We start from the raw sequence: 24,954 nt of genomic DNA, 5'->3' as shown, positions 1-24,954 counted from the left end.
ACTGTGGGGCAGTACAGGGGAGGGGTCGCACTTTGGGTAGTACAGGGGCAGGGTGTCACACTATTGGGCCAGTACAGAATTAGCTGCCACATCCTGCATTCCAAGAATAATTGAACGTCAGAAAGTACTTCAGTGATTGTAAAGTCCTTTGTGACATCTAGTGGTGAAGATTGGTGCTACATAAATGCAAGTCCTTCCTCTGTCCATGAGAGCAACTACAGCTGAGTTGTCCACTTTGTAAGTGGAGACAGTTGGGGGCAGTGGGATCCTGACTTCGAGGCTTTCAGTCACAGTTCCGTGGATGGTCTCAGCCGAGCACATACGCTAACTGTCCGAGCCTGTGGTTTTCCTCATACTGAGCAGGATTACTATTGCAATGATAGATGATTAAAATGTCACAGACAGGTACAGAAAGTAATTACAAAGGCCAATAGATCACTGATTCTATAAGAACAAGGGGGCAGGAGTTTTTCTGTAGTGATTACAAAGCCCTGGTTAGTAATGAGAGTCCTGGGCAGCACAACTTCGGAAGGAGATATTGCAGCATGGAGAGATTACACAAACTCGACACATTGCTGAAATTTTGATAGTTAAGAGACAATTTGGTTGTAAGATACTGGGGATCGTGATGGGAGAAACTATTTCTACTGGTGAAAAAGTCTGGGACTTGGGCCAGTGTTCCAGAAGTTGAGATACGATCCGTCCTGTAAAAGGTGGAAAAAAAAGTTGCAATTGTCTTCCATTCTGCAAATCTGGAATATAAATCTAGTGCAGTGACCTTGTCATAAAAACCCACCTGGTTCTCTAATGCCTTTTGGGGAAGGAGATCTGCCACCTTTGTCCTGTCTGTGACCCTGGACCCACAGCAAAATGATTGATTCGTAACTATCTCCTGAAATGGTCTAGTAAGCTTTGCTGCTATTGGGCAATGGGGATGGGTAATAACAGATGCACAGAGACACAAGAGATTCTGCAGATGCTGCAATCTGGAGCAACACACACAAAATGCTGGAGGAACTCAGCACGTCAGGCAGCATCTATGGAGGGAAATGGACAATCGACGTTTTGGTCGACCTGACCTGCTGAGTTCCTCCAGCATTTCATGGACAATGACAGATGGTTTTGCTGGCAACATCCCATAAAACATGATAAATTGTTTGTGTAAATTAAATTGTGAATATAATTGAATTGGGCATAGCCTCTTTAAGGTGAAACTTCCTATAATGCGAAACCTAACAACATAAATGACAGTGATGCTTCACTCTCCGATGAGCTCAATGCATTTTATGCACACTTTGAAAGGGAGAATAGCACTACACCTGTGCGAATCCCCACAACATTCAACGACACTGTGATCTCTGTCTTGGAGGCCGATGTCCAAACATCCTTCAAGAGGGTGAACCCTCGCAAGGCATCAGGCCCCAATGGTGTACCTGGCTGGGTACTGAAGACCTGTGCTGACCAACTGGCTGGAGTGTTCAAGGACATCTTCAACCTCTCACTGCCGCAGTCGCTGGTTCCCACCTGCTTCAAGAGGGCAGCAATCATACCAATGCCCAAGAAGTGAGCTGCCTCAACAGCTATTGCCCGGTAGCACTTGCATCTACTGTGATGAAGTGCTACGAGAGGTTGGTTATGAATAGAATTAACTCCTGCCTGAGCAAGGACCTGGACCAGCTGCAGTTCGCCTACCACCACAACAGGACTACAGCAGGCGCAATCTCACTGGCTCTCCACTCTGCTTTGGAGCACCTAGACAACAACAATACATACATCAGGCTCAACACCATCATCCCTTCAAGCTTCAAGCTTCAAAACCTGAGCCTCTGTACCTCCTTCTGCAACTGGATCCTCGACTTCCTTAAAGGGAGACCACAGTCAGTGCAGATTAGCAATAATTTCTCCTCCTCACTGACTATCAACACAGGTGCACCTCAAGGATGCATGCTTAGCCCACTGTTCTACTCTCTCTACACTCATGACTGTGTGGCTAGGCACAGCTTAACTGCCATCTATAAATTTACCGATGACACCACTGTTATTGGCAGAATCTCAGATGGAAACGAGGAGGCGTACGAGAGTGAGATAGATCAGCTGGTTGAGTGGTGTTGCAACAACAACCTTGCACTCAGCATCAGCAAGTCAAAGGAACTGATTGCGGACTTCAGGAAGGAGAAGTTGGGAGCACTCACAGCAGTCCTCATTGAGGGGTCAGTGGTGGAAAGGGTGAGAAGCTTCAAGTTCCTGGGTGTCAACATCTTAGAGGATCTATCCTGGGCCCAACACATTGATGCAATCATGAAGAAGGAATGCCAGTGACTCTACTTCGTTAGGAGTTTGAGGAGGTTTGGTATGTCACCAAAGGTATGTCTTACAAATTTCTGTAGATGTATGGTGGAGAGCATTGTGACTGGTTGCATCATAGCTTGGTATGAAGCCTGCAGTGCACAGGATTGCAAGAAGCTGCAGAGGGTTGTGGACTCAGCCAGCACAACCCTTTCCCCACCATCGAGGACATCTTCAAGAGGCGGTGTCTCAAGAAGGCAGCATCCATCACTAAGGATCCTCACCATCCGGGACGTGCCCTCTTCTCGTTACTACCATCAGGGAGGAGGTACAGGAGCCTGAAGAGCCACACTCAACAATTCAGGAACAGCTTCTTCCCTTCCGCCGTCAGAATTCTGAACGGTCCACGAACCCATGAACACTGCCTCATTATTCCTTTCTGTTTTGCACCATTTTTGTTGTAATTTATAGATTTTTGTGTCTTTGCACTGTACTGCTGCTGCAAAACAACAAATTCATGTCATATGTCAGTGATAATAAACCTGATTCTGATTTTTAGTTTCAAAGAGTTCAATTCATATCATTTTGAAAAGCTTGAAGCAGTGAACTAGTTTTGTTGTTAAGTGACTATGGCAGTTCCAGGCACCAGTATCAAATGAGTTTGTTTTACCCTTCTGCCTTCTGTTCTCTTTCTAGCTGAGTAATGAGATAATTCATCTGTGCTCCAAAGAGATCTTGTTGGATAAGATATTTGAGGGCCACACCAAATCGAGCAAAGCCACTCTCCATGACTGTATCGAGTGTTGCCAGGCATGGAAGAGGCACTTCATACACGCTTCCTCCATTCATAGCAGGTGAGGTCCGATCACATTCTTTCGTCCCTCAGAGACTCGGCTTATTTGCAGCTATCTATGCAGTCTGCAGACTTCTGAGTAAGGCTGGAATTTTGGCACAATTAATCAATCTCTCCTGGGTGCCGGGGCAACAAACCAGGCAATGCTCCATCTCTCATCTCAAGATGACCCTGGGTCCAGTGGGTACATGCACATTCAATGCATGCTCATCTTTCTGTCTGCACTGCAGATATGTATGCATCTGTGCATGCGTTAGTATGTCTGCATTGGCATACACATCCGTGTGTGTGTGTGTGTGCGCGCGCGCGCGCGTGCATATACTCAAGTGCGTACCTGTTGTGATGCCAGTCATGGTTGAATCAGTTATAGGAACCTGGAGTGAGTGCCAATCCTCCCATGTCAAGCTGTGAAATCAGACTGTGGTACTCTGTGACCTGGCACCACTTTATGGTGGTACGTAAGGAATGCTCCTGGATTACCATAATACTGATTTTCTGTTTTCCTTTAGGAAAGGAGGAAAGGGTCACTCTCTCTTTTCCCAAACCTGTTCTGTACTCCCAGCACACTGCCTGCCTCCACATGACCCAGTTTGGTGACCACACACTTCATCGTGTATCATGTCCAGTGCACGACTCCAGTCTGATCTTTACCCCGCACTCTGACCTGTGCGTACCTCTAGTCTATAATGTGTGATTAACTCATCATACCTTGGGAAACGAGTTACCACATCACACTGTGCAGGAACAGCTCGTAGTCCCGGCAGGAGATGCAGTCTCACCCGTGAAGTCTGTATCCCAAGAATAAAACTTTTCAAAAGTTTGGGCAGGCCATGTTTGGTGTCACGGCTGAAGCAGCCTGGGCCCCCACTTCACAGACCCAGTTAGAGCAAAGTCTTGGGTGTAAGTATGAGCACAAAAGATTTATTTGTGTTTTTGAAACTACAGGTTCTCAGACATCCCCTGGGTCCTGGATCACACAAGTATCTTTGCCCAAGTGGATGCCTTCATACAGCGTTGCAGAGATCTGCTGGAGGTATGACAACAGAAAGGATTTAGCACTTGTAATGAAACAAAGGAAAGCAGCATGTCCTGGATGTTGGAAATTGGAAACAAAATAGAAAATGTTGGAAGTTCTCAGCAGGTCAGGCAGTATCTGTGGTGGAGAAAGTTAATATTCCATAAATTTACAGCAGGAATGCATGTCAATGAATTAACTTCAGAAGCAAGAGCAGAGTCAGGAAAACAATAGGACATCCCTGTTGTTCTTTGACACTCCCCCTCTCTTTCTCCCTGTTTCTTCCAGTGCTAGAGGCTGCCTCATTGTACGAGATACAGTACCCAGCAACCGCCTTGCTAACACTGCGTTAGAAGATCCTTGAATCATAGAATCGTAAGCAGAGGAATGGGCCCTTTCGACCCATCTCATTCATGCTGACAGTGACGCCTGTCTATTGTAATCCCATTTCTGCATTAGGCCAATATCCCTCTACGCCTTTCCTAAGTCTGTCCAAACACCTTTTAAACATCTCCCTCTGCCACCTCCTCTTTCAGCGTTCCAGATGACCACCACCCTCTGTTGGAAAAACTTACCTCTCACCTTAAACCTGTGCCCTCTTAAGTTCTAGACTCTCCTGCCTAGGGGAAAAAGACTGTGGCTTTCTATCCTATTTATGCCCCTCCATAGTTTTATAAACATTTATACAGTCACCCTCGGCCTCCTACGTTTGTGTAAGAATAAGTTCAGTCCATCCAATCTCTCCTTATAACTACAGCCCTGCATTCGAGGCAACACCCTGGTGAATCTCTCCATCACATCCCTTGTTGTAACGTGGCAGCCAGAACTGTACACAATATTCCAAGTGCGGCCTGCCCAACGTTTTGTATGACTGCAATAGGACGTCCCACCTCTTGTACTCAGTGCCTCAGCCTATGAAGGCAATCATGCCGACTGCCTTCTTCGCTACCCTGTCCACCTGTGTCACTACTTTCAGGGAGTTATTGATTTGCACCCCAAGGTTCTTCTGCACGTCAATGATCCTGAGGTCCCTGCCGCGTACTCCATCTGTTCTACCAGAATTTCACTTCCCAAAGTGCATTACCTCCCACTTGTCTGGATTAAATTCCACCTGCTACCGCTCCGCCCAACCTTCCAGCTGCTTTACGTCCCACTGTATCCTTGGACAACTTTCCTCGCAATCTATGGCTCCATCAGTTGTCACGTCATCTGCAAGCTTACGAATCGGAGCACCTGTATTGTCAATCAAGTCACATATATACTGTACATATTACAAACAACAGAAGTCCCAGCACTGATCAGACTTTCAGTTGGAAAAACACCCTCTACCACTATCCTCTGCTTCCTATCGCCAAGCCAAATTTGGATTCAGTTTGCCAACATGCCTCTGATCCCTTGTGCCTTAATCTTCTGGACCAGTCTACCAGGTGGGAGGTCAGAACCTCACTGAAGTCCATGTAAACCACATCAACACTCTGCCTTCATCAGTTTTCTTACTTACCTCCTCAAAAAACCCAATCAGATTTGTGAGACGTGATCTCCCCTGCACAAAACCATGCTGACTACCCCTAATCAGTCCCTGTCCTTCCAAGTAAACATAAATCCTGTCCCTCAGAATCTTCTCCAACAACTTCCCTGCCACTGAAGTGAGGCTCACCGGCCTGTGAACAAGGGGGAAGCATGAACTATCCTCCAGTTTTATGTTACCTCATCTGTGGCTAACAAAGATGCAAATATTTCCGTCAGAACCCCAACATTCTCTTCCTATGGTCCCCTTAGCGTCCTGGGGTAGATCCTGCCAGGCCCTGGGATTTATCCACCCGAACATGCTGCAATATTTCTGCCATGTCCTACGTCCTGATCTAGACCTGCTCCCTCCCCCTTAACTCTCCAGCCCCCACATCCATCTCCCTGGTGACTACTGATGGGAAGTCTTCCTCTAGGACCTCACTCATGTCCCTTGGCTCAACACATAGATTAACACTTTGGTCCCTGAGGGCCCCTACCCTTTCCTTAGCTACCCCCTTGCTTCAAATACACTCATAAAAGATTTTAGGTTTCTGCTTAAATCTACTTGCCAAGGTCATTTGATGGCCCCTTTTTGCTCCCTTTCTAAAGTTCTTTCTTAAGTTTCTTTCTTAAGTTCTCTCCCATATCCCCTACAAACCTTAAAGGACTTATTGATACCAAGTTCCTAGACCTGACATGCTTCCTTCCTATCCCTGATCAAACCTTCAATATCCTTGGTTAACCAAGGTTCCCTAAAATTACCATCTTTCCTTCTTGCCGTTGCAGGGACATGCTGACTCTGAACTGTTATTGTCTCATTTTTAAACACCTCCCACTTATTGGATGCTGTTTCCCTCTCTCACAGCTGCTCCCAGTCTACTCCCACCAGGTCCTGTCTTACACTATTGAAATCCACCTTTCACCAGTTTAGAGCCCTGCCTTGAGGACCGGCCTTATCTTTTTCCATGACTACTATGAAGCTTCCCAAACTATGGTCACTGTTCCCAAAGTGTTCCTCTCCAGGCATTTGTATCTCTTGCCCATCCTCATTCACTAAGATAAGATCAAGTACAGCCTCCTCCCTTGTGGGACTCTAGATACTGCTTAAAGAAAAAACCCTCTTGGATGCACTTTCTGAATTCCACTCCATCTAAGCACCTTGCACTAAGCAATCTCAGTCAATATTGGGAAAGTCCCCCTCTCTGACAACCTTAATTCTTTTACATCCTTCTGTGATCTGCCTGCATATCTGTTCTTCTAATTCCTGCAGAGAATTGGGAGGCCTGTAATATAATCCATCAAAGTCACCGCCCCTTTCGTATTCCTAAATTCTACCCATTTAGACTCTTTGGCTGATCCTTCCAGGATCTTCTCCCTGGATCCACCACTATGCTCTCCCTGATCAGATGTACTGGGTTTGAAACGTATTGGATCTGAGGATATCTTGTGCAAGACACAAAAAAGCCGGAGGAACTCCATGGGTCAGGAAGCATCTATGGAGGGAAATGGATAGTTGACGTTTTGGGTCGAGACCCTCCATCAGGACTGGAAAGAAAGAGGAGAGATAGCTGGTATAAAAAGGTGGGGGGAAGGGGTGGAGCACAAGCTGGCGGGTGATAGGTGGATCCAGGTGAGGGGGTGATAGACGTGAGGCAGGGGGGAGAGTGGGAATGATGTCAGAAGCTGGGAGTGAACAGGGCTGAAGAAGATGGAATCTGATTGGAGAGGACAGTGGACCATGGATTAAAGGGAAGGAAGTGAGGAGGGGAACCGGAGGGAGGAGTGTGGGGGTGAGGGGCAGATGGAGAAGGTGGAGGAGGGGAAAGAGATGGGGTGATGGGGCCAGTGGGAGAAGGGAAAACAAAGGGGGAGGGGAGTGGTCACTGGAAGTTAAGAAATTGATGTTCATGCCGTCAGGTTTTGAGAAGGCCACGGTCGAATGTGAGGTGCTGCACAAGGATATCGTGTGGAGTAGATACACCATCCCAACGTTACCACTAGCGTCATCCCAAAATCGTGTTGGGCCAAACTTTATCCATTGGCCAAAATCATTAAAATAGATTATCTGTTTGTGGAAGCAATTTAATTGCTTTAAGCTTTCCAGCAGTGACTACTCTTCAGCAGGAACGTTTTTTGCTGTCAGGTGTTCTGGTATGTCCTGGCATTGTGAAAGGTGACGTGAAGCACCTGTCTTTATTTTCTGCAGCAAGAATTCTAATGTAATTCCCCGCCACCATCAGATTTCTGAACAGTCTGTGAACCCATGAACACTACCTTGTTATTTTTTTCGCGCTATTTATTCATTTTTGTAATTTATAGTAATTTTATGTCTTTGCACTGTACTGCTGCCGCAGAACAACACATTCACGTCATACAAGTCAGTGATAATAAATCCGATTCTAATTCTAATGTCCCTGGAAATGTATGGGCCAGGGGGTCAGAGCTTTCCCTTGACTTGCTGATAGCCTTGGGTTTTGTATGGTGAATCACTTTATGGAAACTTGGGCTGATCAAGTGTCTGGCTCGAAAATGCCATTGTGTCCTCTCCCTACCTGCCCAGGTATGTGACTGCCAAGAGTTGTTTGCCCGCCGGGATGAAGGGAAGCAGACACCACTTCCATGTTTTGGAGGACATCGCGGCCCTGAAATAACACGGGGTCTACTGGAGATCGAGGCCACGTTCAACAAGATCCTACAAATGCTGAAAAACTCTCAGACTGAGATTCTGGATGTTAAGAACACCTATTGGCACGATGACTACAGCAGGTTAGAGCCACTGAGCCTGATATGATTGCTTGAGGAGCATATTACCAGGACTCAAACTAACTGCCAACATTCAAGCATCAGCAGAGCATGGAGTCAGCTTTTCTCTATTAACCACGATGATTCTAATCTTTTCAAAGCTAAGTCCTTGCTATTTATCCATAGCTGTGCCTCAGTGTGCAGTACACACAGACTGTGTTGTTCAAGTCCCTCTCCACACAATCCAGGCTGACACTTCTGGGGAGTATTGAGGAAGAAATGCATTGTTTGGGGGGAGGGGGGTGTGGGGGAGAGTGTAGCACTGAGGGAGGGTCACACTGTGGGAGGGGTGGTACTGAGGGAGGGTCACACTGTGGGAGGGGTGGTACTGAGGGAGGGTCACACTGTGGGGGGGCGGTACTGAGGGAGTGTAGCACTGTGGGAGGGGCAGTACTGTGGGGGGGCAGTACTGAGGGAGTGTCGCACTGTGGGGGGGGCGGTACTGAGGGAGGGTCACACTGTGGGAGGGAGTAGTGAGGATGTCCTGTACCATTGATAAGGTAGTACTGCCAGAGGTACCACCTTTGGGTGAGATGTGAAACTGGTCCCATGGTACTACTGAAAGAGTGGTTAAGCTCTCCTTAATTTTTTGGGGCTCTATTTATCCCTTAACCAAAATCACTGGAATAAAAAAGTACCTCAGAGCTATCTATGGGACGTGCCATGCCCAATTTAGCAGTTGCATTTCCTACACTGCAGCTGTGATCAAACTGCAAACACTTGCTTCACTGGGGACAACTTGTTTTGGGACATCCTGAGGTACGGCAGCATTGTAAGCCTTTCTTTCCCTCCTCACTGCCACAGGGCCCTTTCGCTCTCGGGCCACATTCTCAGGGAAGTGTTGAGGAAACTTTGGCTACATCCCCAGCCTTTGGTCACACAAGCTGCTAAGTGCCAAAAACACATCCAGCTGCACATGGTATTGCCCTTCGTTGGTGTATGCAGTCTAGAGCCAGAGTCGTGTCTCCACCTCATGCCCGCTGTCTTGCCGTTTATGTCCACTCAGGTTCCGCTCCGGTATCAAGGACCTGGAAGTGATGATGCAGAACCTGATTTCATCTGCGTTTGAAACTGTGACCACTGTGCAACAAGGGGTGGAGCTTCTGGATGTGTTCTACCACCTTTCCTATCGAGAGGTACGTACAACATTGTCATAGCAGCCACGTTGACCACTGACACCTGAACTGCCTGTGCCTTGGGGGACGAAGGAGCAGAGGAGAGCAGGTCCTCCCGAGGTAGAAGAATGAGCGGTGATGGCACTGAAGTATATATAATGACCTTGAATGAACATTTCTTATCTGTATTTACCATGGAGAAGGTCATGGAAGCTAGGGAATTCAGGGAAGAGAATGGTGATGTCTTGAAACATATCCACATTACAAACGAGGTGCTGGTGGTCTTAAGGTGCATAGAGGTGGATAAATCCCAGAGGCCTGACATTGTAGGAAGCCGGGGAAGAAATTGCTGGGGCTCTGGCAGTGATGTTTGTGCCATTGTTAGCCATGGGTGGGGTACCAGAAGATTGGAGGGTGGCTAACGCTGTGCCTTTATTTAAGAAGGGCTCCAAGGACAGGCCAGGGAACTACAGGCCAGTGAGCCTAACTTCAGTGGTGGGAAAGTTACTGGAGGGGATTCTGAGAGACTGGATCAATGGGCATTTGGAAAGTCAAGGACTGATTAGGGATACTCCGCGTGGCTTTGTGCGTGGGAAATCGTGTCTCATGAACTTGATTGAGTTTTTTGAGGACAAGCCTAAGAAGCTTGATGAGGACAGGGCAGTGGCTGTTGTTTACATGGACTTTAGCAAGATCTTTGACAAGGTCCTGCATGGTAGGCTGGTCCAGAGGTTAGATTACATGGGATACAGGGTCAGTAGACAATCGGATACAAAATTAGCTTGGTGGAAGGAGTAGAGGATGGTAGTGGAGGGTTGTTTTTCAGACTGGAGGCCTGTGACTAGTGGTGTGCTGCAGGTCCTGGTGCTGGGTCCACTGTTGTTTGTCATCTCTATTAACGATATGGATAGGAGTGTAGTTGGCCTGGTTGGTAAGTTTGCTGATTACACTAGATTTGGCGGTATTAGAGGAAAGTTATGTAAGATTACAACAGAATCTAGATCAACTGGGAAGGTGGGCCAAGGAATGGTAGATGGAATTTAACTTGGACAAGTGTGAAGTGTTGCATTTTGGGAAGTTAAACCAGGGCAGGACTTGCACAGTAAATGGCAGGGCCCTGGGGAGTGTGGTGGAACAGAGAGACCTCGGGGTACAAGTAAGTAGTTCTCTGAATGTGGTGACACAGGTAGACTGGGTGCTGAAGTAGGCATTTGGCACACGCCTTCATTGGTCATGGCATTGAGTACAGGAGTTGGGCCGTCATGTTACAGATGTACAAGGTGTTAGTGAGATCACGCTTGGAATATTATGTGCAGTTCTGGTCTCCCAGCTATAAGCTGCAGAGGGTGCAGAAAAAGTTCACAAGGTTGTTACTGGGACTGTAGGGCTTGAGTTATAAGGAGAGACTGGATAGGCTGGGGTTATTTTCCCTATAGCATAGGCGGCTGCGCGTTGACCTTGTATATTCGTGGCACAGATAAGGTGGATGGTCACAGAGTTTTCCCCAGGGTAGGGGAGTCTAAAACTAGGGGGCACAGGTTTAAGGTGAGACGGAAACATTTAAAGGGGACCTGAGGGACAACTTTTTCACACAGAGGGTGGTGGGTATGTAGAAAGAGCTGCCAGAGGAAGTGGTAGAGGTGGGTACATCTACAACATTTAAAAGCTATCTGGACAGGTTAATGGATAGGAAAGGTTTAGAGGGATACAAGCCAAACGTAGGGAGATGGGACCAGCTCAGGAAGGCATGGATGAGTTGGGCCGAGGGGCCTGTTTCAATGCTGTCTAACTCTGTGACTCTAAGGTTCTGAGGGGGATTGACAGGAACGACGCAGAGGCACAGCTTCCTCTGCTGAAGAATCTCGAAGAGTCGATAAAGTCTCAGGATAAGAGACTAGCTATTTACTTGGAGGTAACGAGTAATTTCTTCACAGAGTTGAGATGGGTGCTCAGTGGTACAGTATTTCGAGATAAAAATTCATTGATTTATACATGGTAAAGGAATCAGGGGATATGGGGATCAGACGGGAAGGGCTCAGCCATGATCTTATTGTACAAGCAGCAATTGAGGGGCTGAATGGCCTGTACACTGCCACAGCTATTAACAACCCCCTTTAATTGATTTTTCATTTCTCCAGAAAAATCATATCTTCTAGTCTGTGCAGTGAAGTACTTAGTAACCACCCAAGGTTAAAATTAGGAATGTGTGCTTGTGAGAGGTTGCAAGGCAGGTGTTGGGATGTGATAAATGAATCATATTTCATCTCCGGTGTCAGTATTGGAGCATTAATGAGCAAGGAGTTCAGACATCGACTTTGCTGGAGACTAATAAAAATAGAACCTACTACTCAGCAAGTCGGGAAGTGTCTATGGAGACAAAAACAGAGTCAATGTTTCAAGGACCCTCCGTTAGACTCTCCAACAATCTAACCACAATTAGATTCATGGATTCATAGTCACACAGCACAGAAACAGGCTTTTTGTCCCAATTGGTCCATACAAACCAAGACGCCTATCTAAGCTGATCCCATTTCCCTGCGATTGGCCCATATCCCTCTAACCCTTCCCCACCCACATACCTGTTTCAGTGTCTTTAAGATGAAGATAAAGTGCTCTCTCTCATTCGTTCTTTGCAGACCATTAAGCGGACCATTGACAAAAAGACCGTGGAAGTCTATGTCCTGTTCAATGAGGAGCTATCTCGGGTGAATAAAGATCTGAACAGAAAGGCAATCTACTTGCCCCCACAGATGCCGCGATATGCTGGCCAGGCACACTGGGCACGGACTCTCCGGCGCCGTATCGAAAGGTCAATGGAGGTCAGTTGGATGTCGATTTACAAACAAAGTTGTATGTGCAAAGAAACCTGGAGTCCACGAAGTGGATAAACCATAACATTATGGAATGATGTTGCCCAGATGGACACTCTCCAGTCCATTGTGCCCGAGCAGCTTTGAGAAAGACATTCAGTCAGTCAGAGTCCCTGGCCCTCTCTCTACAGCCTCACAAGGGTTTCCCTTTCAGTATTTCGCCAATTCCATTTTGCAAGCCCCTTTTGAATCTGCTTCTAATGCCCTTCTGGGTGCCTGTTCCCAACCACAATACCTTCTTGTGGACAGACAGTAGAGTTGCAGTGACAAAGCAAACCAAATTGTGAAGAGGATGCAGAGATTCTGCAGAGGGATATTGGTAAATGTGAGGTCATCCATTTTGGAAGGAAAAATAGATCAGATTATTACTTAAATGGTGAAAGATTGCAGCATGCTGTTGTGCAGAGGGACTTGGGAGTGTTGGTGCATGAATCGCAAAAGGTTAGCTTGCAGGTGCAACAGGTTATCAAGGCGGCAAAAGGGATGTTGAGGGATTGAATTCAAGAGCAGGGAGGTTATGCTGCAACTGTACAGGGTACTGGTGAGGCCGCACCTGGAGTACTGCATGCAGTTCTGGTCTCCTTTCTTGAGGAAAGATATACTGGCTTTGGAGGTGGTGCAGAGGAGGTTCACCAGGTTGATTCTAGAGATGAGGGGTTAGCCTATGAGGAGAGATCGAGTTGCCTGGGACTATACTCGCTGGAATTCAGAAGAATGAGAGGGAATCTTATAGAAACTGTACGTTCTCCCCATGACTGAGTGGGTTTTCTCTGGGTGCTCCGGTTTCCTCCCACATTCCAAAGATGTACGGGTTAGGAAGTTGTGGGCATGCTACGTTGGCGCCAGAAGCGTGGCGACACTTGCAGGCTGCCCTCAGAACACTCCATGCAAAAGATGCATTTCACTGTGTGTTTCGATGTACCTGTGACTAATAAAGAAATCTTATCTTATAAGGTAGAGGCAGGAAGGTTGTTTTCGCTGGTAGGTGAGACTAGAACTAGGGGATATAGCCTCAAGTTTCAGGGTGTAGGTTTAAGATGGAGATGAGGAGGAACCGCTTTTCCCAGAGAGTAGGGAATCTGTGGAATTCTCTGCCCAGGGAAGTAGTAGCGACTGCCCCACTAAATATATTTAAGACACAGATTTTTGTATAGTAGGGGAATTAAGGGTTATGGGGAAAAGGCAGGTAGGAGGAGCTGAGTCCACGGCCAGATCAGCCATGATCTTATTGAATGGCGGAGCAGGCTCGATGGGCCAGATGGCCTCCTGCTCCTTTTTCCTATGTTCAGTGATGTTTTCTGCACTTTGTTCTGGAATCCATCCTACAAGACCAACACACTGAATCAATAATAAACTTATGGACTCTATGGAAGTATTACAGGACAAAGAGCAAGGAACTTGAGGTTGAAAGTCAAAGTCAAGTTTATTGTCATATGCACAAGTACGTGTGTGCACAGGTGCAATGAAAAACTTACTTGCAGCAGCATCACAGGCATATAACAACGTTGTAATCGTATTCACAAGAAAAACATAAATTAAACATAAACTAACCACAATTAGAATAAAAATAAGCAAAGTCCATTTTAGTGCAAAGTGATCATAGTGTTGCTGTACTGAGGTGGTGATTAGGATTTTGCTGGTTGGTTTGAGAACTGAATGGTTGAAGGGAAGTAGCTGTTCCTGAACCTGGTGGTGTGGGACTTCAGGCTTCTGTACCTCCTGCCCGATGGGAGCTGTGAGAAGATGGCACGGCCCGGATGGTGGGGATCTTTGATGACGCATGTTGCCTTCTTGAGGCAGCGCCTCCTGTAGATATTCCCGATGGTGGGGAGGGATGTGCCGTGATGTATCGGGCAGAGTCCACTACTGTCTGCAGCTTCTTACATTCCTGCGCATTCGAATTGCCGTCCCAGACCCTGATGCAACCAGTCAGGCAGTCAGGATACTTTCCACAGTACATCTGTGGAAATTTGTTAAAGTGTTCGGTGACAAGCCGAACCTCCTTAACCTCCTAAGGAAGTAAAGACGCTGGTGTGCTTTCCTTGTGATTGCATCTGTGTGCTGAGCCCAGGACAGGTCTGGAGATTCAATACACAGCAGGCAGAGTCAGAGCTGGTAGCTACCCATTTGTTTAGCAGGTACTTTGGTAGCTCGGACAGGTACTAATGAGTCAGTTTCAGGAAGGCCCCATGTTACTCTCTGCTTTGCAATTCACAGTTTCTGACCCAGGCCACCTTTCTGCCCAAAATCGGACTGGGGGATGAGTCGATAGCATTCTACCAGTCACTGGAGCAATCTCTGGATGAATTTGTACGTAAAGTCTTCACTGAATGGACTGTTAACGTGGACCGGGACAGCATAAAGCGTCTGGAGAGACCACTGATGGTTCGCAATAATGATGACAATGGCCGGCTCAATGTAAACTTTGACATGTGAGTTCTTTGGTAGTTACTGGGAAAGACTGGAAGCAACTGGATGGCTTTGTAAATCAGAAGTATCATCATGGGACAAACCCCAGGCGCTGTAATTTTACGCAACTGCTTGGGACACATAAAGCACAAACACAGACCTATGTCCTGTTCAGTGAGGAGGTATATCAGGTGAATAAAGATCTGAATAGAAGGGCAATCTACTTGCCCCCACAGATACTGCCCCCACAGGCCAGGCACACTGGGCATGAACTCTGTGTGGGTGATGGTTGGTGTGGGTTGTGTCATTGCACATGGTCCAATGACAAACCTTACATCTCTCCTGTCTCTCCACCTTCTGACTGCATTTCTGTCTCCAAGAGGATGGCACGGCCCGGATGGTGGGGATCTTTGATGATGGATGTTGCCTTCTTGAGGCCGCGCCTCCTGTAGCTCCCCTTTCCAGAAGCTCCCCTTCCTGTTTCTGGTGATGTTATTTCAGTTGTCATGGTATTGAAAGCCATTTATTAAAATTGTGCCTTCTTCACGCAGCAGTTCTTCTATGAACAGAATGCAGGAGGTCTCAATCTCCTGCCCAAGTCGCTGAGTGAGTTCGGAGAGTTGGAAGGTATACAGTGTAGGTCCCTGACTTCACTTCCTATGAAGACAGTGGAGAGTCTTGAATAGAATCTGCACTGGTCACAAATAGTGTTACCTGCTCCACAAATTGCAGACGCTCGCTAGCCCAAAGTGTGATGGTGGCCAAACCAAGCACCACATCACATCGACCCGGCCATTTAGATCTGATGCAGAACACACCTCGATACTCCAGCCAGCATCTCGTGAGACCCTTGAGTGGATAGCTTTTCATGGTGTAGGAAAGTGATGTGAAAGCAGTGAATGTCAGAAACCTGATTCAAAACTGCTGTGCTAAGTGGAACAAAAAAAATCAGCAAAAGATAAAAACAAATAGTTTTAAAACAACTCACAGTATGTAGCACATTTAGTGCAGTATAACTTACTGAAGTGTTTCACACAAGAGCTATTCTGTCCTCACATTCCTCGGTCTTCAGTGGTCTCCTTACCTAGCCAAAACTTTGCTCATCTTAACTGACCATGTCTTCTGTGAGGCACCTTGTGTGTTCCATAGGCTAAAAGCACTATATGTTATAAATGCCTTTTCCCAAATATAACTACACCAATCTGTGACAATCCCAGAGATTAGCAGATATTAAGGAGAGAGCTATGCTAGTTCTGTTACTCCTGTGCCTTACATTTCCTTGCAGGTACCTGTTGGAGTTGTTTGATGAAATCCATTATTGGGAGCGCCTACTTTTTGAGATCCCTCACTATGTTATGGAGATCTACCAGCGCCGGGAAGACCTCAGGAAGCTCCGAGAGAGTGTTCTTCTGGTTGTGCGTGATTACAACAGGTCAGTGCTGACTCGTCACACTTGGACTTGAATCCTTAACAATGTGTCTTCTGCAGGAGGAGTCCTGTGTGCATGACATTATTTATTGTCTACTTTTCAATCCATTTTGCATTCCTTTTGCACATGTAACATTCTTGGGGCATGGTGAGAGCACAGGAAGAAAAGCTGAGCTGCCAGCTTAGCCTTGCGTTTTATAGAATGGCTCTTTCCATTTCTCATGTCCTAAGTCGGTTGACGTGGCAAGGCAACCAGTAAGTTGCTACACCCACTGCCTCTGTGATGTGGTTTGCAGTCCAACACCGAAACTTCAGGAGTTCCAGAGACCGTGAGGTGCCAGTTCCCAAACATTGACAAATCTTTGCTCTAACTTCTTCCATTACCAGGAAATTGTGAATCATTGATTTCCCACTAGCCTGCTAACCCTTCCTGCTCCACGTTGTAGGTAAGGTTTGCTTTGCCAAATGAGGAAGCTGAGGGTGGATTCAGCTCCCTCCTCTGGGTTCACAGAAAGGAGATTACTTTGCCAAGACCAGTACTGTGAGCCAACACTCTCTTACAATGAGCATGCACGTCCTCCCTGCCATGTTGGAAGTTCAGGTGTCCAATTAACTTGGGTTTAATTCCCTGCTCTGCATTATCAGGGTTACACGTACCACTTTTTTTCTGCTTCCCAGCAGTATCTAGTGACTCCTGTAGGAAGTGCTCGCCTTTGATGTCCCCAGTGAAGACAGACGTCCACTTTTACACCACCCCAAGGTCACCATCTGAAGTGTAATCACAACTTTAAAGTAAAAAACACAGTGGACAAATTGCATGCAGCTAACTTCCATGAATCCCACAGTGACAAGAGATCTGTGGAGGGGGAAACAGATTTAACGTTTCAGGTCAAGGACCCTCCTGAGTACAGGGCCAAGACCCAATGCCTCAGCGAGGAGGAGAGAAATGTGCAGGTACAAGAAAGAAATCCAATATCTTGTCAAAATTAGAATTGTACATTTATGTCTTTAGCATCCTTGATGGGTTAACGAAGGAACAAAGGAATCTCTTCAAAGACAGAATCAAATTCCTGGACAAGAAAATCTCCCCAGGGCTGACCAAGCTGCAGTGGTCTTCCAGAACACTGTCCACTTACTTCATCGATGAGTGCCGGATGCAAGCCAGACAGGTATGTACCTTGCTCAGGGGCAGAGCAAGGGGGGGGGGGGGTTCTGTAATCTGCCCCATTTTTAGTTCCTGCAGCATGCATTGTCCACCAGAGTATTTGTTCTAGTAGCACCACATCTGCGAGGACATTGGATTCCTGCTCCTGATGTTCAGGGATGGATGGGGAGGGGTGCATGAGGTTGGGCAGGGAAGGGGCAGACTACCAGTGGGCAGCAGATCTGGTCACTTTTGTTTGTGCATTTTTCTGAGTTGCTTTGATCAAGGCACCATAATGGGTTACTTCCCACTCTCTTGTACTGAGTGGGAGGGATGGTGATGCACACGATCAGTCTGTCAGTGTTTGCAGGAGTGGATCAGTATTTACAGGAGTTCCCTGGGAATGTGAGAGTATTTGCAGGGAGATCCTGGACATGTGTCAGGATTTTCAGACAACCTTTACACAAAACAGTTGGAAAGCAATGAAGAGATGAACAGGGCAGCAGGTTATTTCAGCAGTACCAGAGCGCCCAGTGGAGAATGTGAGCACAAAATGATCAAGCATAAAATGATTGAGCCTTGGGCAAGGCAAGCGAGTCAAATAACATCGGAGTGGAGATGTGGACTAGATTCTCTGATAAAGCACGGATATTTCACAACTTGTATAAAGAGCTGAGTTAATGTCTGAATAGGAATGTGAGTAGAGCTGAGAATGAAAAGGATGCAGATTGGGTTCATCAAGTGCCTTGTGAAACATAACCCAGGCCGCTGTTTCCATGAGAAATGAAAAGAACTGCAGAATGTGATCCTGCAAAGACCTGCTGCAAATGCAACACGGAGTGTAATAAAAATACCCCTTTAACAAGTTCGGTGGCTGTAAACCGGTGGCCCTGTTTTATGTGAGTTGCAGGCACTCAGTGCTTCAGAGGGGAGGCCACAGGGGCTCCATTTCCATATAATTTCGGGATGTGATTCCCAAAACTCTAGTAAAAATCTTGAAATTCTGTGCAATAAAAGTGGCCTGTGATTTACAAGGCACCAGAAGCCAGCAGCCATGATTTGCTGTCAGTTTACCTCGTAAAGAAATAAAGATTCTGCTTTTCTATTGTGTTTCTTCTCCCCTCGGGACCCCCTGAAGTACATTACAGCCAGTGAAACATTTCTTTCTGGTGTGGTCTGTGCTGTAATGCAGGAAACATGCTAACCTTGCTATGCACAGCAAGCTCCCAGAAATAGCAATGTGATAATGACTAGATAATCTGTTTAGTGTCATAAGAGTCATACAGCACGGAAACGGGCCCTTCGGCCCAACTCGTCCATGCTGACTGTGTGGCCCAGCGAGCTGGTCCCACCTGCCCACGTTTGGCCTACAGCCCTCTAAATCTCTCCTATCCATGGACTTATCCAGATGGGTTTTAAATGTTGCTGACGTGCCCGCCTCAACCACTGTTTCTGGCAACTCATTCCAAATACGCACCACCCTCTGTGTGAAGAAGCTGCCCCTGATGTCCCTTTTAAATCTCTCCCCTCTGATCTTAAACCTCTGCCCTCTTGTTTTTAGCACCCCCTCACTGGGGGATAAAGACTGTGCTTTCACCCTGTCTATGCCCCTCATGAGCTTATGCACCTCTATTGTCACCCCTCAATCTCCTGCGCTCCAGGGAATAGAGTCCACTTCTACGCAACCCCTCCTTGTAACTCAGGCCCCCAATTCTAGGCAACATCCTGGTAAATCTTTTCTGCACTCTTTCTAGTCTAATAACATCGTTCCTATAACAAGGTGACCAAAACTCTGCACAATAGTCACCAATGTTTTATACAACTGCAACATGACTTCCCAACTCCTATATTCAGTGCCCTGACTGATGAAGGCCAGCATGTCAAATGCTTTCTTCACCACCCTGTCTACCTGTGACGCCACTTTCAGTGAACTATGCACTTGCACTCCTAGGTCCCTCTGTTCCATAACATTCCTCAGGGCCCTACCATTCACTGTACAAGTCCTACCCTGGTTTGATCTCCCAAAATGCAAAACCTCACATTTATCTGGATTGAAAGCCATTTACCAATCCTCAGCCCACATACTGAGCTGATCAAGATCCCTCTGTAATTTTTCATAACCTTCTACACTGTCCACAGCACCAACGTATTTTGGTATCATCCGCAAACTTACTAACTGTACCTTGTCCATTCACATCCAAATCATTTCAGAGACATCGGTTAAGAGTTGACTATTGTTTCCTAGAAGGCTGGTGAGATTCTTATGCAATTTTTGTTCTGCCTCAGAGAGAGTTAGGGTATAAACTCATTGAGAAATGGCATCCCCTACACAGCAGCCCTCCCTCAGTACTCCCTCTCTGAATAGGTGGTACCCCCACAGTACTGGATTTCTGAAAGTGCAGCACTCTGAAGGCTGGGACAGATATGACAAGCCACTCCATCAACACCCATGGGTGGGGAGGGGACAACCAGACCAGGGCCAATCCACACAAGATAGCCACTAATAAATCCAGTTGGGAATTCAGGAGAAATTTGTTTATCTTGTATCTTACAGTTAATATGGCACAGAAGGTGGTGATTCAGCCCATGCTCTCCCTCAGAGCAATCCCAAAGTCTCATTCCCTCCTTATTTCCCTGTATCCCTGCAACTTGTCCTCTCTCTTGCATGCCCATCAATTCCCTCTCGATTTTGTTTAGTTTTGCCTTTAACATTCACTAAGGGGTAATTTACAGATGTCAATAAGCCTACCAGCACATCTTTGGGATGTGGGAAGAAACCAGAACACCCAGGAAAGCCACATGGTCCAGAGAGAACATGCAATCTCTACACAGACAGCAGCCGAGGTCAGGATCAAACCCGGGTCCCTCAAGTAGTGAGTCAGCTGCACTAACTGATGCACCACCGTGTCACTCTTTGCCCAGGACGTGGGGAGCAGGTGGAACTGGGTCCCACAGAGAGTGGTTCATGCAGAGATGTACTTAGGAGGAAACTGAAGGAATGCACAAGGTGAAAAGGAGGATGGGGGAGATAAAGAGGGTGGGTGGACCTGGTGTGGAGCAGGAACCCCATTTGGTCCAAATGGCCTATTTCTATGAAATGGCTTCTACTATCTACAAAGTCTGTTCTCAGTCAGGGAACAGAGTGATCTGTGCTTTCTGATATTAAAGATGCTGGTCTGATCACTATTGGTCGTGTGTGATCTGCTCCCTAACAGCTGCAGCTGACAATTGACGAGTACAAGGCCTCGAGTCTGCAGATTCAAAAGTATGCCCACCAAATGAGTGACCTGCTGCTGGTGCAAATCGACAGCAAGCGCACGTACAGCGACAAGGACTTTCGAGAAGCACAGGAGTCCCACCAGGAACACGTCCAGTCAAAGCTCCTAACAATGCATAAGGAAATCGTAGCAATTATGCGGCAAACGTACCTTGTCTTCAAGAATGATGGATCTGAGGTGAGCTTCTCTGTCTTATTCCCCAACCACCTTACTCCCAATGTCGGTTCCCTCTGTCCCAAGATTCCAACACCACAGAGGTTGCAGCAACCATCCCGCTCCGAACTGGGATTGTCAGCCCAGCACGAGGAAAAGTAAAGGCTGGAGCTCAGACGTCCCATGATACAGCCTCTGTGTACAGGTTTGGTCACCCTGTTATAGGAAAGACGTGGTTAAGCTGGAAGGAATGCAGAGAAGATCGAGGGTGCTGCCGGGACCAGAGGGCCTGAGTTACAGGGAGAGGTCGGCCAGGCTGGATCTTTATTCCTTGGAGAGTCGGAAACTGAGGGGCGACCTTATAGAAATGTTTAACGTTATGAGAGGTAGAGATAAGGTGGACGGTAACAGTCTTTTCCCCAGGGTGGGGGAGTCCACAACTAGGGGGCGTAGGTTTAGGGCGAGAGGGGAAAGACTTAAAAGGGACCTGAGGGGCAACATTTTCACGCAGAGGGTGGTGAGTGTATGGAACGAGCTGCCAGAGGAAGTGGGTGAGGCAGGTACAACAGGATCATTTAAGAAGCACTTGGATAGGTACACAGAGGGGTGGGGCTTAGAGGGATATCGACCAAACGGCTGGGTGGGCACAGTGGTTGGCATGGACTGGTTGGGCCGAAGGGCCTGTATCTGTGCTGATTGCTCTATGACTCTGGCATAGACAAACCACCACTCCCAAAGCTGATTTGTAGAACCACAAGCAAATCCAAGCAAGCACTGTGTCTATTACAGGTTGATCACCGTGCATTTCTACAGCACCAATCGCACCAGCACAGTGAGCCTTTTGTCTGCGTGGCCATTCTGTCTTAAGGTGTGGAAAGCAGAACAAGACAGAGCAAAACAAGGTCAGCGTATGGAGGCGTAAGACAGAGGCAAACCATACACTGCAAATCATAGAATAGGATCAAAGGGTTTTGTATGCTCTGTGGCTAGAACAGTGAGTACTCTAGTCTCCACAAAACAGATATCATTCATAAAGGTTCAGCAAAGGTTTACAGCGATGATGCCAAGCGAATCAAGGGACGTGGGGTTATTGTGGGTAAGTGGGACTGTGGTAAAAGGTCAGCCATGATCTTATTGAAGAGAGGGGACATGGTATTGGTTTATTATTGTCACTTGTACTGAGGTACAGTGAAAAACTTGTCTTGCATTCCGATCATACAGGTCAATTCATTACACAGTGCAGTTACATTGAGTTAGTACAGAGTGCATTGATGTAGTACAGGTAAAAACAGTAACAGTACAGACTAAAGTGTCACAGCTACAGAGAAAGTGCAATGCAATAAGGTGCAAGGTCACAACAAGGTAGATCGTGAGGTCAGAGTCCATCTCATTGTACAAGGGAACCATTCAATAGTCTTATCACAGTGGGGTAGAAGCTGTCCCTGAGTCTGGTGGTACATGCCCTCAGGCTCCTGTACCCTCAGCGTTCAGGGTGGTAATGTCAAATATTACAAGGCGTAGCTCTAAGGTGAGGGGGGGAAAGTTTAACAGAGATGTGCAGGGCAAGTTTTTTTTTACAGACAGAGTGGTGGGTGCCTGGAATGGGCTGCCGGGGGCGGGGGGTTGTGAGGGGGCAGGCGGGTGTGGTGGAAGCAGATACGACAGTGACATTTAAGAGGCGTTTAGACAGGCACATGAACAGGCAGGGAGTGGAGGGATGTAGACCATGTGCAGGCAGAAGGGATTAGTTTAATTTGGTGTCATGGTTGGCACACACATGGTGGGCCAAAGGGCCTGTTCCTGTGTTGTCCTGTTCTATGAATGGTGAAGCAGAGCTGAATGCCCTTCTGACATCTTTAAATCTGAGAAGATGTAACCATCAGAAAGATTAGGCTGGCGTCCTTTTCTCTGGAAGAGTGAAGGCTGAAGGATGTTCTGTTAGAGACCTTCAACTCTACGAAAGAGTTCAATGTAATAAGTGGGGAAACAGAGAAGACATTTCTAATAGATCAAGGGGTCATTAAAAAAGGTGTTCAGTAATACATCCAATGAGGAATTTAGGAGTAACTCCTTTCCCCAGAGAATGAGGTGAAGGTGGAACTTGTTCCTATGTCATGAATTGCAGAGATGCATTGAAGGAAAGCTCTATTAACTTATATGGACTAAGGGATCATGTGGAAAGATATGGAGGTTGGAGGAATGGAGAGAGGTGGAGCTGATGTCTAGGGAAGGTCACTGCCATTCTGTGTGATTTAGAAGCAGATGGATTCTGTAATAGAGTAGAAATGCTCCTGTTGGATCTCTGATTTCTGCTGCCCTTAGCTGACCACAACTTGGAGAGCAGCAAAGGATGGGCAACTGACCACAACTGTGAAATCTGGCTGGAGCTTGGTGACTGCTCCTGACCCAGGAGTCTCTGCCTCAAAGCTGGGTGAGGGCACATTGGGTGCTGACAGGATTGGGTTGCGTTGTGGTCCCTCCCTTGTTTAGGTAGTCTGCTGCACTGATGAATGGCTGCAGGCAAATGATCATTGTCCAATGAAAATGAAAACAAAATGATCGTGGCATCCGGTGAGAGGCTGTGCTTTCAAGAAGAAAAATCACGGCACAGAGCTAGTGGTCATTGTGCAATGCTCTGACCCAGAAGTTTATGGCATCGAACAAGACCATTTAGCCCATTATGGCTGTGCCGGTTCTCCAGTTACTCCCTCTCATTGTATCTCCACAGTTATGCACATTTTTCCTTTTATCTGCCACATTCCCCTTTGAAAGGGAACCTTTATAATTCCGTGGGCTTGGAGCCTGTGATGTTTTCTGTCCATTGACCTTCTCTTTTCACTCTTTCAGGTGCAGCATCATTGGTTAAATTATGCCAAGAAGGTCGACCGGTTGGTGGAAGATGCCTTCAGACTAAACATTAAACGGTCGCTGCTGGAGTTATCCAAGGCCATCAATGGAGACCCCAAATCCACACCCAACGCCCTCTTCAGGGTGCTGGTGGTTCTCCAGAATGGTATGCCAGGAAAGGTATGCTATTTCACAGCTCGGGAACACTTGTGTATGGGGTGTGAGAGCTGCTTGTGTAGTTGACGGTGAGTCATTGAATTCAGGCCCATAACACAAGAGTCATGGAGCTATCTCGCATGGAAACAGTCTTCGGCCCATCTCATCCATGCCGACTGTGTTGCCCAGTGAGTTGGTCCCATCTGCCCACGTTTGGCCCATGGCCCTCTAAATCTCTCCTATCCATGGACTTATCTAGATAGTTTTTAAATGTTGCTAATCTGCCTGCCTCAACCACTATTTCTGGCAGCTAGTTCCAAATACGCACCACCCTTTGTGTGAAGAAGCTGCCCCTGATGTCCCTTTTAAATCTCTCTCCTCTGATCTTCAACCTATGCCCTCTTGTTTTTAGCACCCCCTCCCTGGGCTTTCACCCTGTCCATGCCCTTTATGATCTTATACACCTCTATCAGGTCACCCCTCAACCTCCTACGTTCCCGGGAATAGAGTCCTAGTCCACACAACCTCTCCTTGTAACTCAGGCCCCCAAATCCAGGCGACATCCTGGTAAATCTTTTCTGCGCTCTTTCTAGTTCAATAACACTTTTCCTATAACAGGGTGACCAAAACCATACACAATACTCCAAGTGCGTGGAAGTCTTTGTTCAGGCAGAGTACGAGCAACCAATTCCTCTGATGGTGGGAATCTAGAACAAAGGGACAGATCTTTATTAGAGCAGGACACTGAAGGTGGTGTCAGGGAGCATTCCTTGGGTACATAATGTAGTGATTAAGTTACAAGGGTAGTATCTAAAGGCTTGGACTTTTGGTCTATAGACATGAGCTTGGATCTAACTACACCAGCTGGGGAATTTAAGTTCTCATAGTTAAATATGGAATTTCAATAATTGGAGTGTTGATGAACAGTGGGACCTTGGACTACAAGTTCATACATCCCTGAAAGTGGCAGCACAGTTGTGGAAGGTGGTAAAGAAGGCACACGGGATGTTTGCCTTCATCGGCTGTGGCGTAGAATATAAGAGCTAGGATATCATGTCACAACTTTAGAAAATATTGGTTGGGCCACAC

At 46.9% G+C, this 24,954-nt stretch overlaps 1 protein-coding gene across 1 annotated transcript in view; it reads left to right on the top strand.

Moving 5' to 3' along the window:
- The window catches only part of dnah2 (dynein, axonemal, heavy chain 2), a 154,588-nt gene that overhangs the window by 11,222 nt on the left and 118,412 nt on the right, over positions 1-24,954 (top strand). The window contains exons 6-13 of the mRNA XM_052044703.1: positions 8,224-8,429; positions 9,472-9,601; positions 12,217-12,399; positions 14,668-14,882; positions 16,145-16,291; positions 17,300-17,456; positions 20,647-20,886; positions 23,710-23,889. Coding sequence (XP_051900663.1) covers positions 8,224-8,429; positions 9,472-9,601; positions 12,217-12,399; positions 14,668-14,882; positions 16,145-16,291; positions 17,300-17,456; positions 20,647-20,886; positions 23,710-23,889 — 1,458 coding nt within the window. The remainder of the gene's footprint in view (positions 1-8,223; positions 8,430-9,471; positions 9,602-12,216; positions 12,400-14,667; positions 14,883-16,144; positions 16,292-17,299; positions 17,457-20,646; positions 20,887-23,709; positions 23,890-24,954) is intronic.

This window comes from Pristis pectinata, chromosome 37 (genome assembly GCF_009764475.1).
Source record: "Pristis pectinata isolate sPriPec2 chromosome 37, sPriPec2.1.pri, whole genome shotgun sequence".
NCBI lineage: Eukaryota > Metazoa > Chordata > Chondrichthyes > Rhinopristiformes > Pristidae > Pristis > Pristis pectinata.
This window is presented reverse-complemented; position numbering and strand designations above follow the sequence as displayed.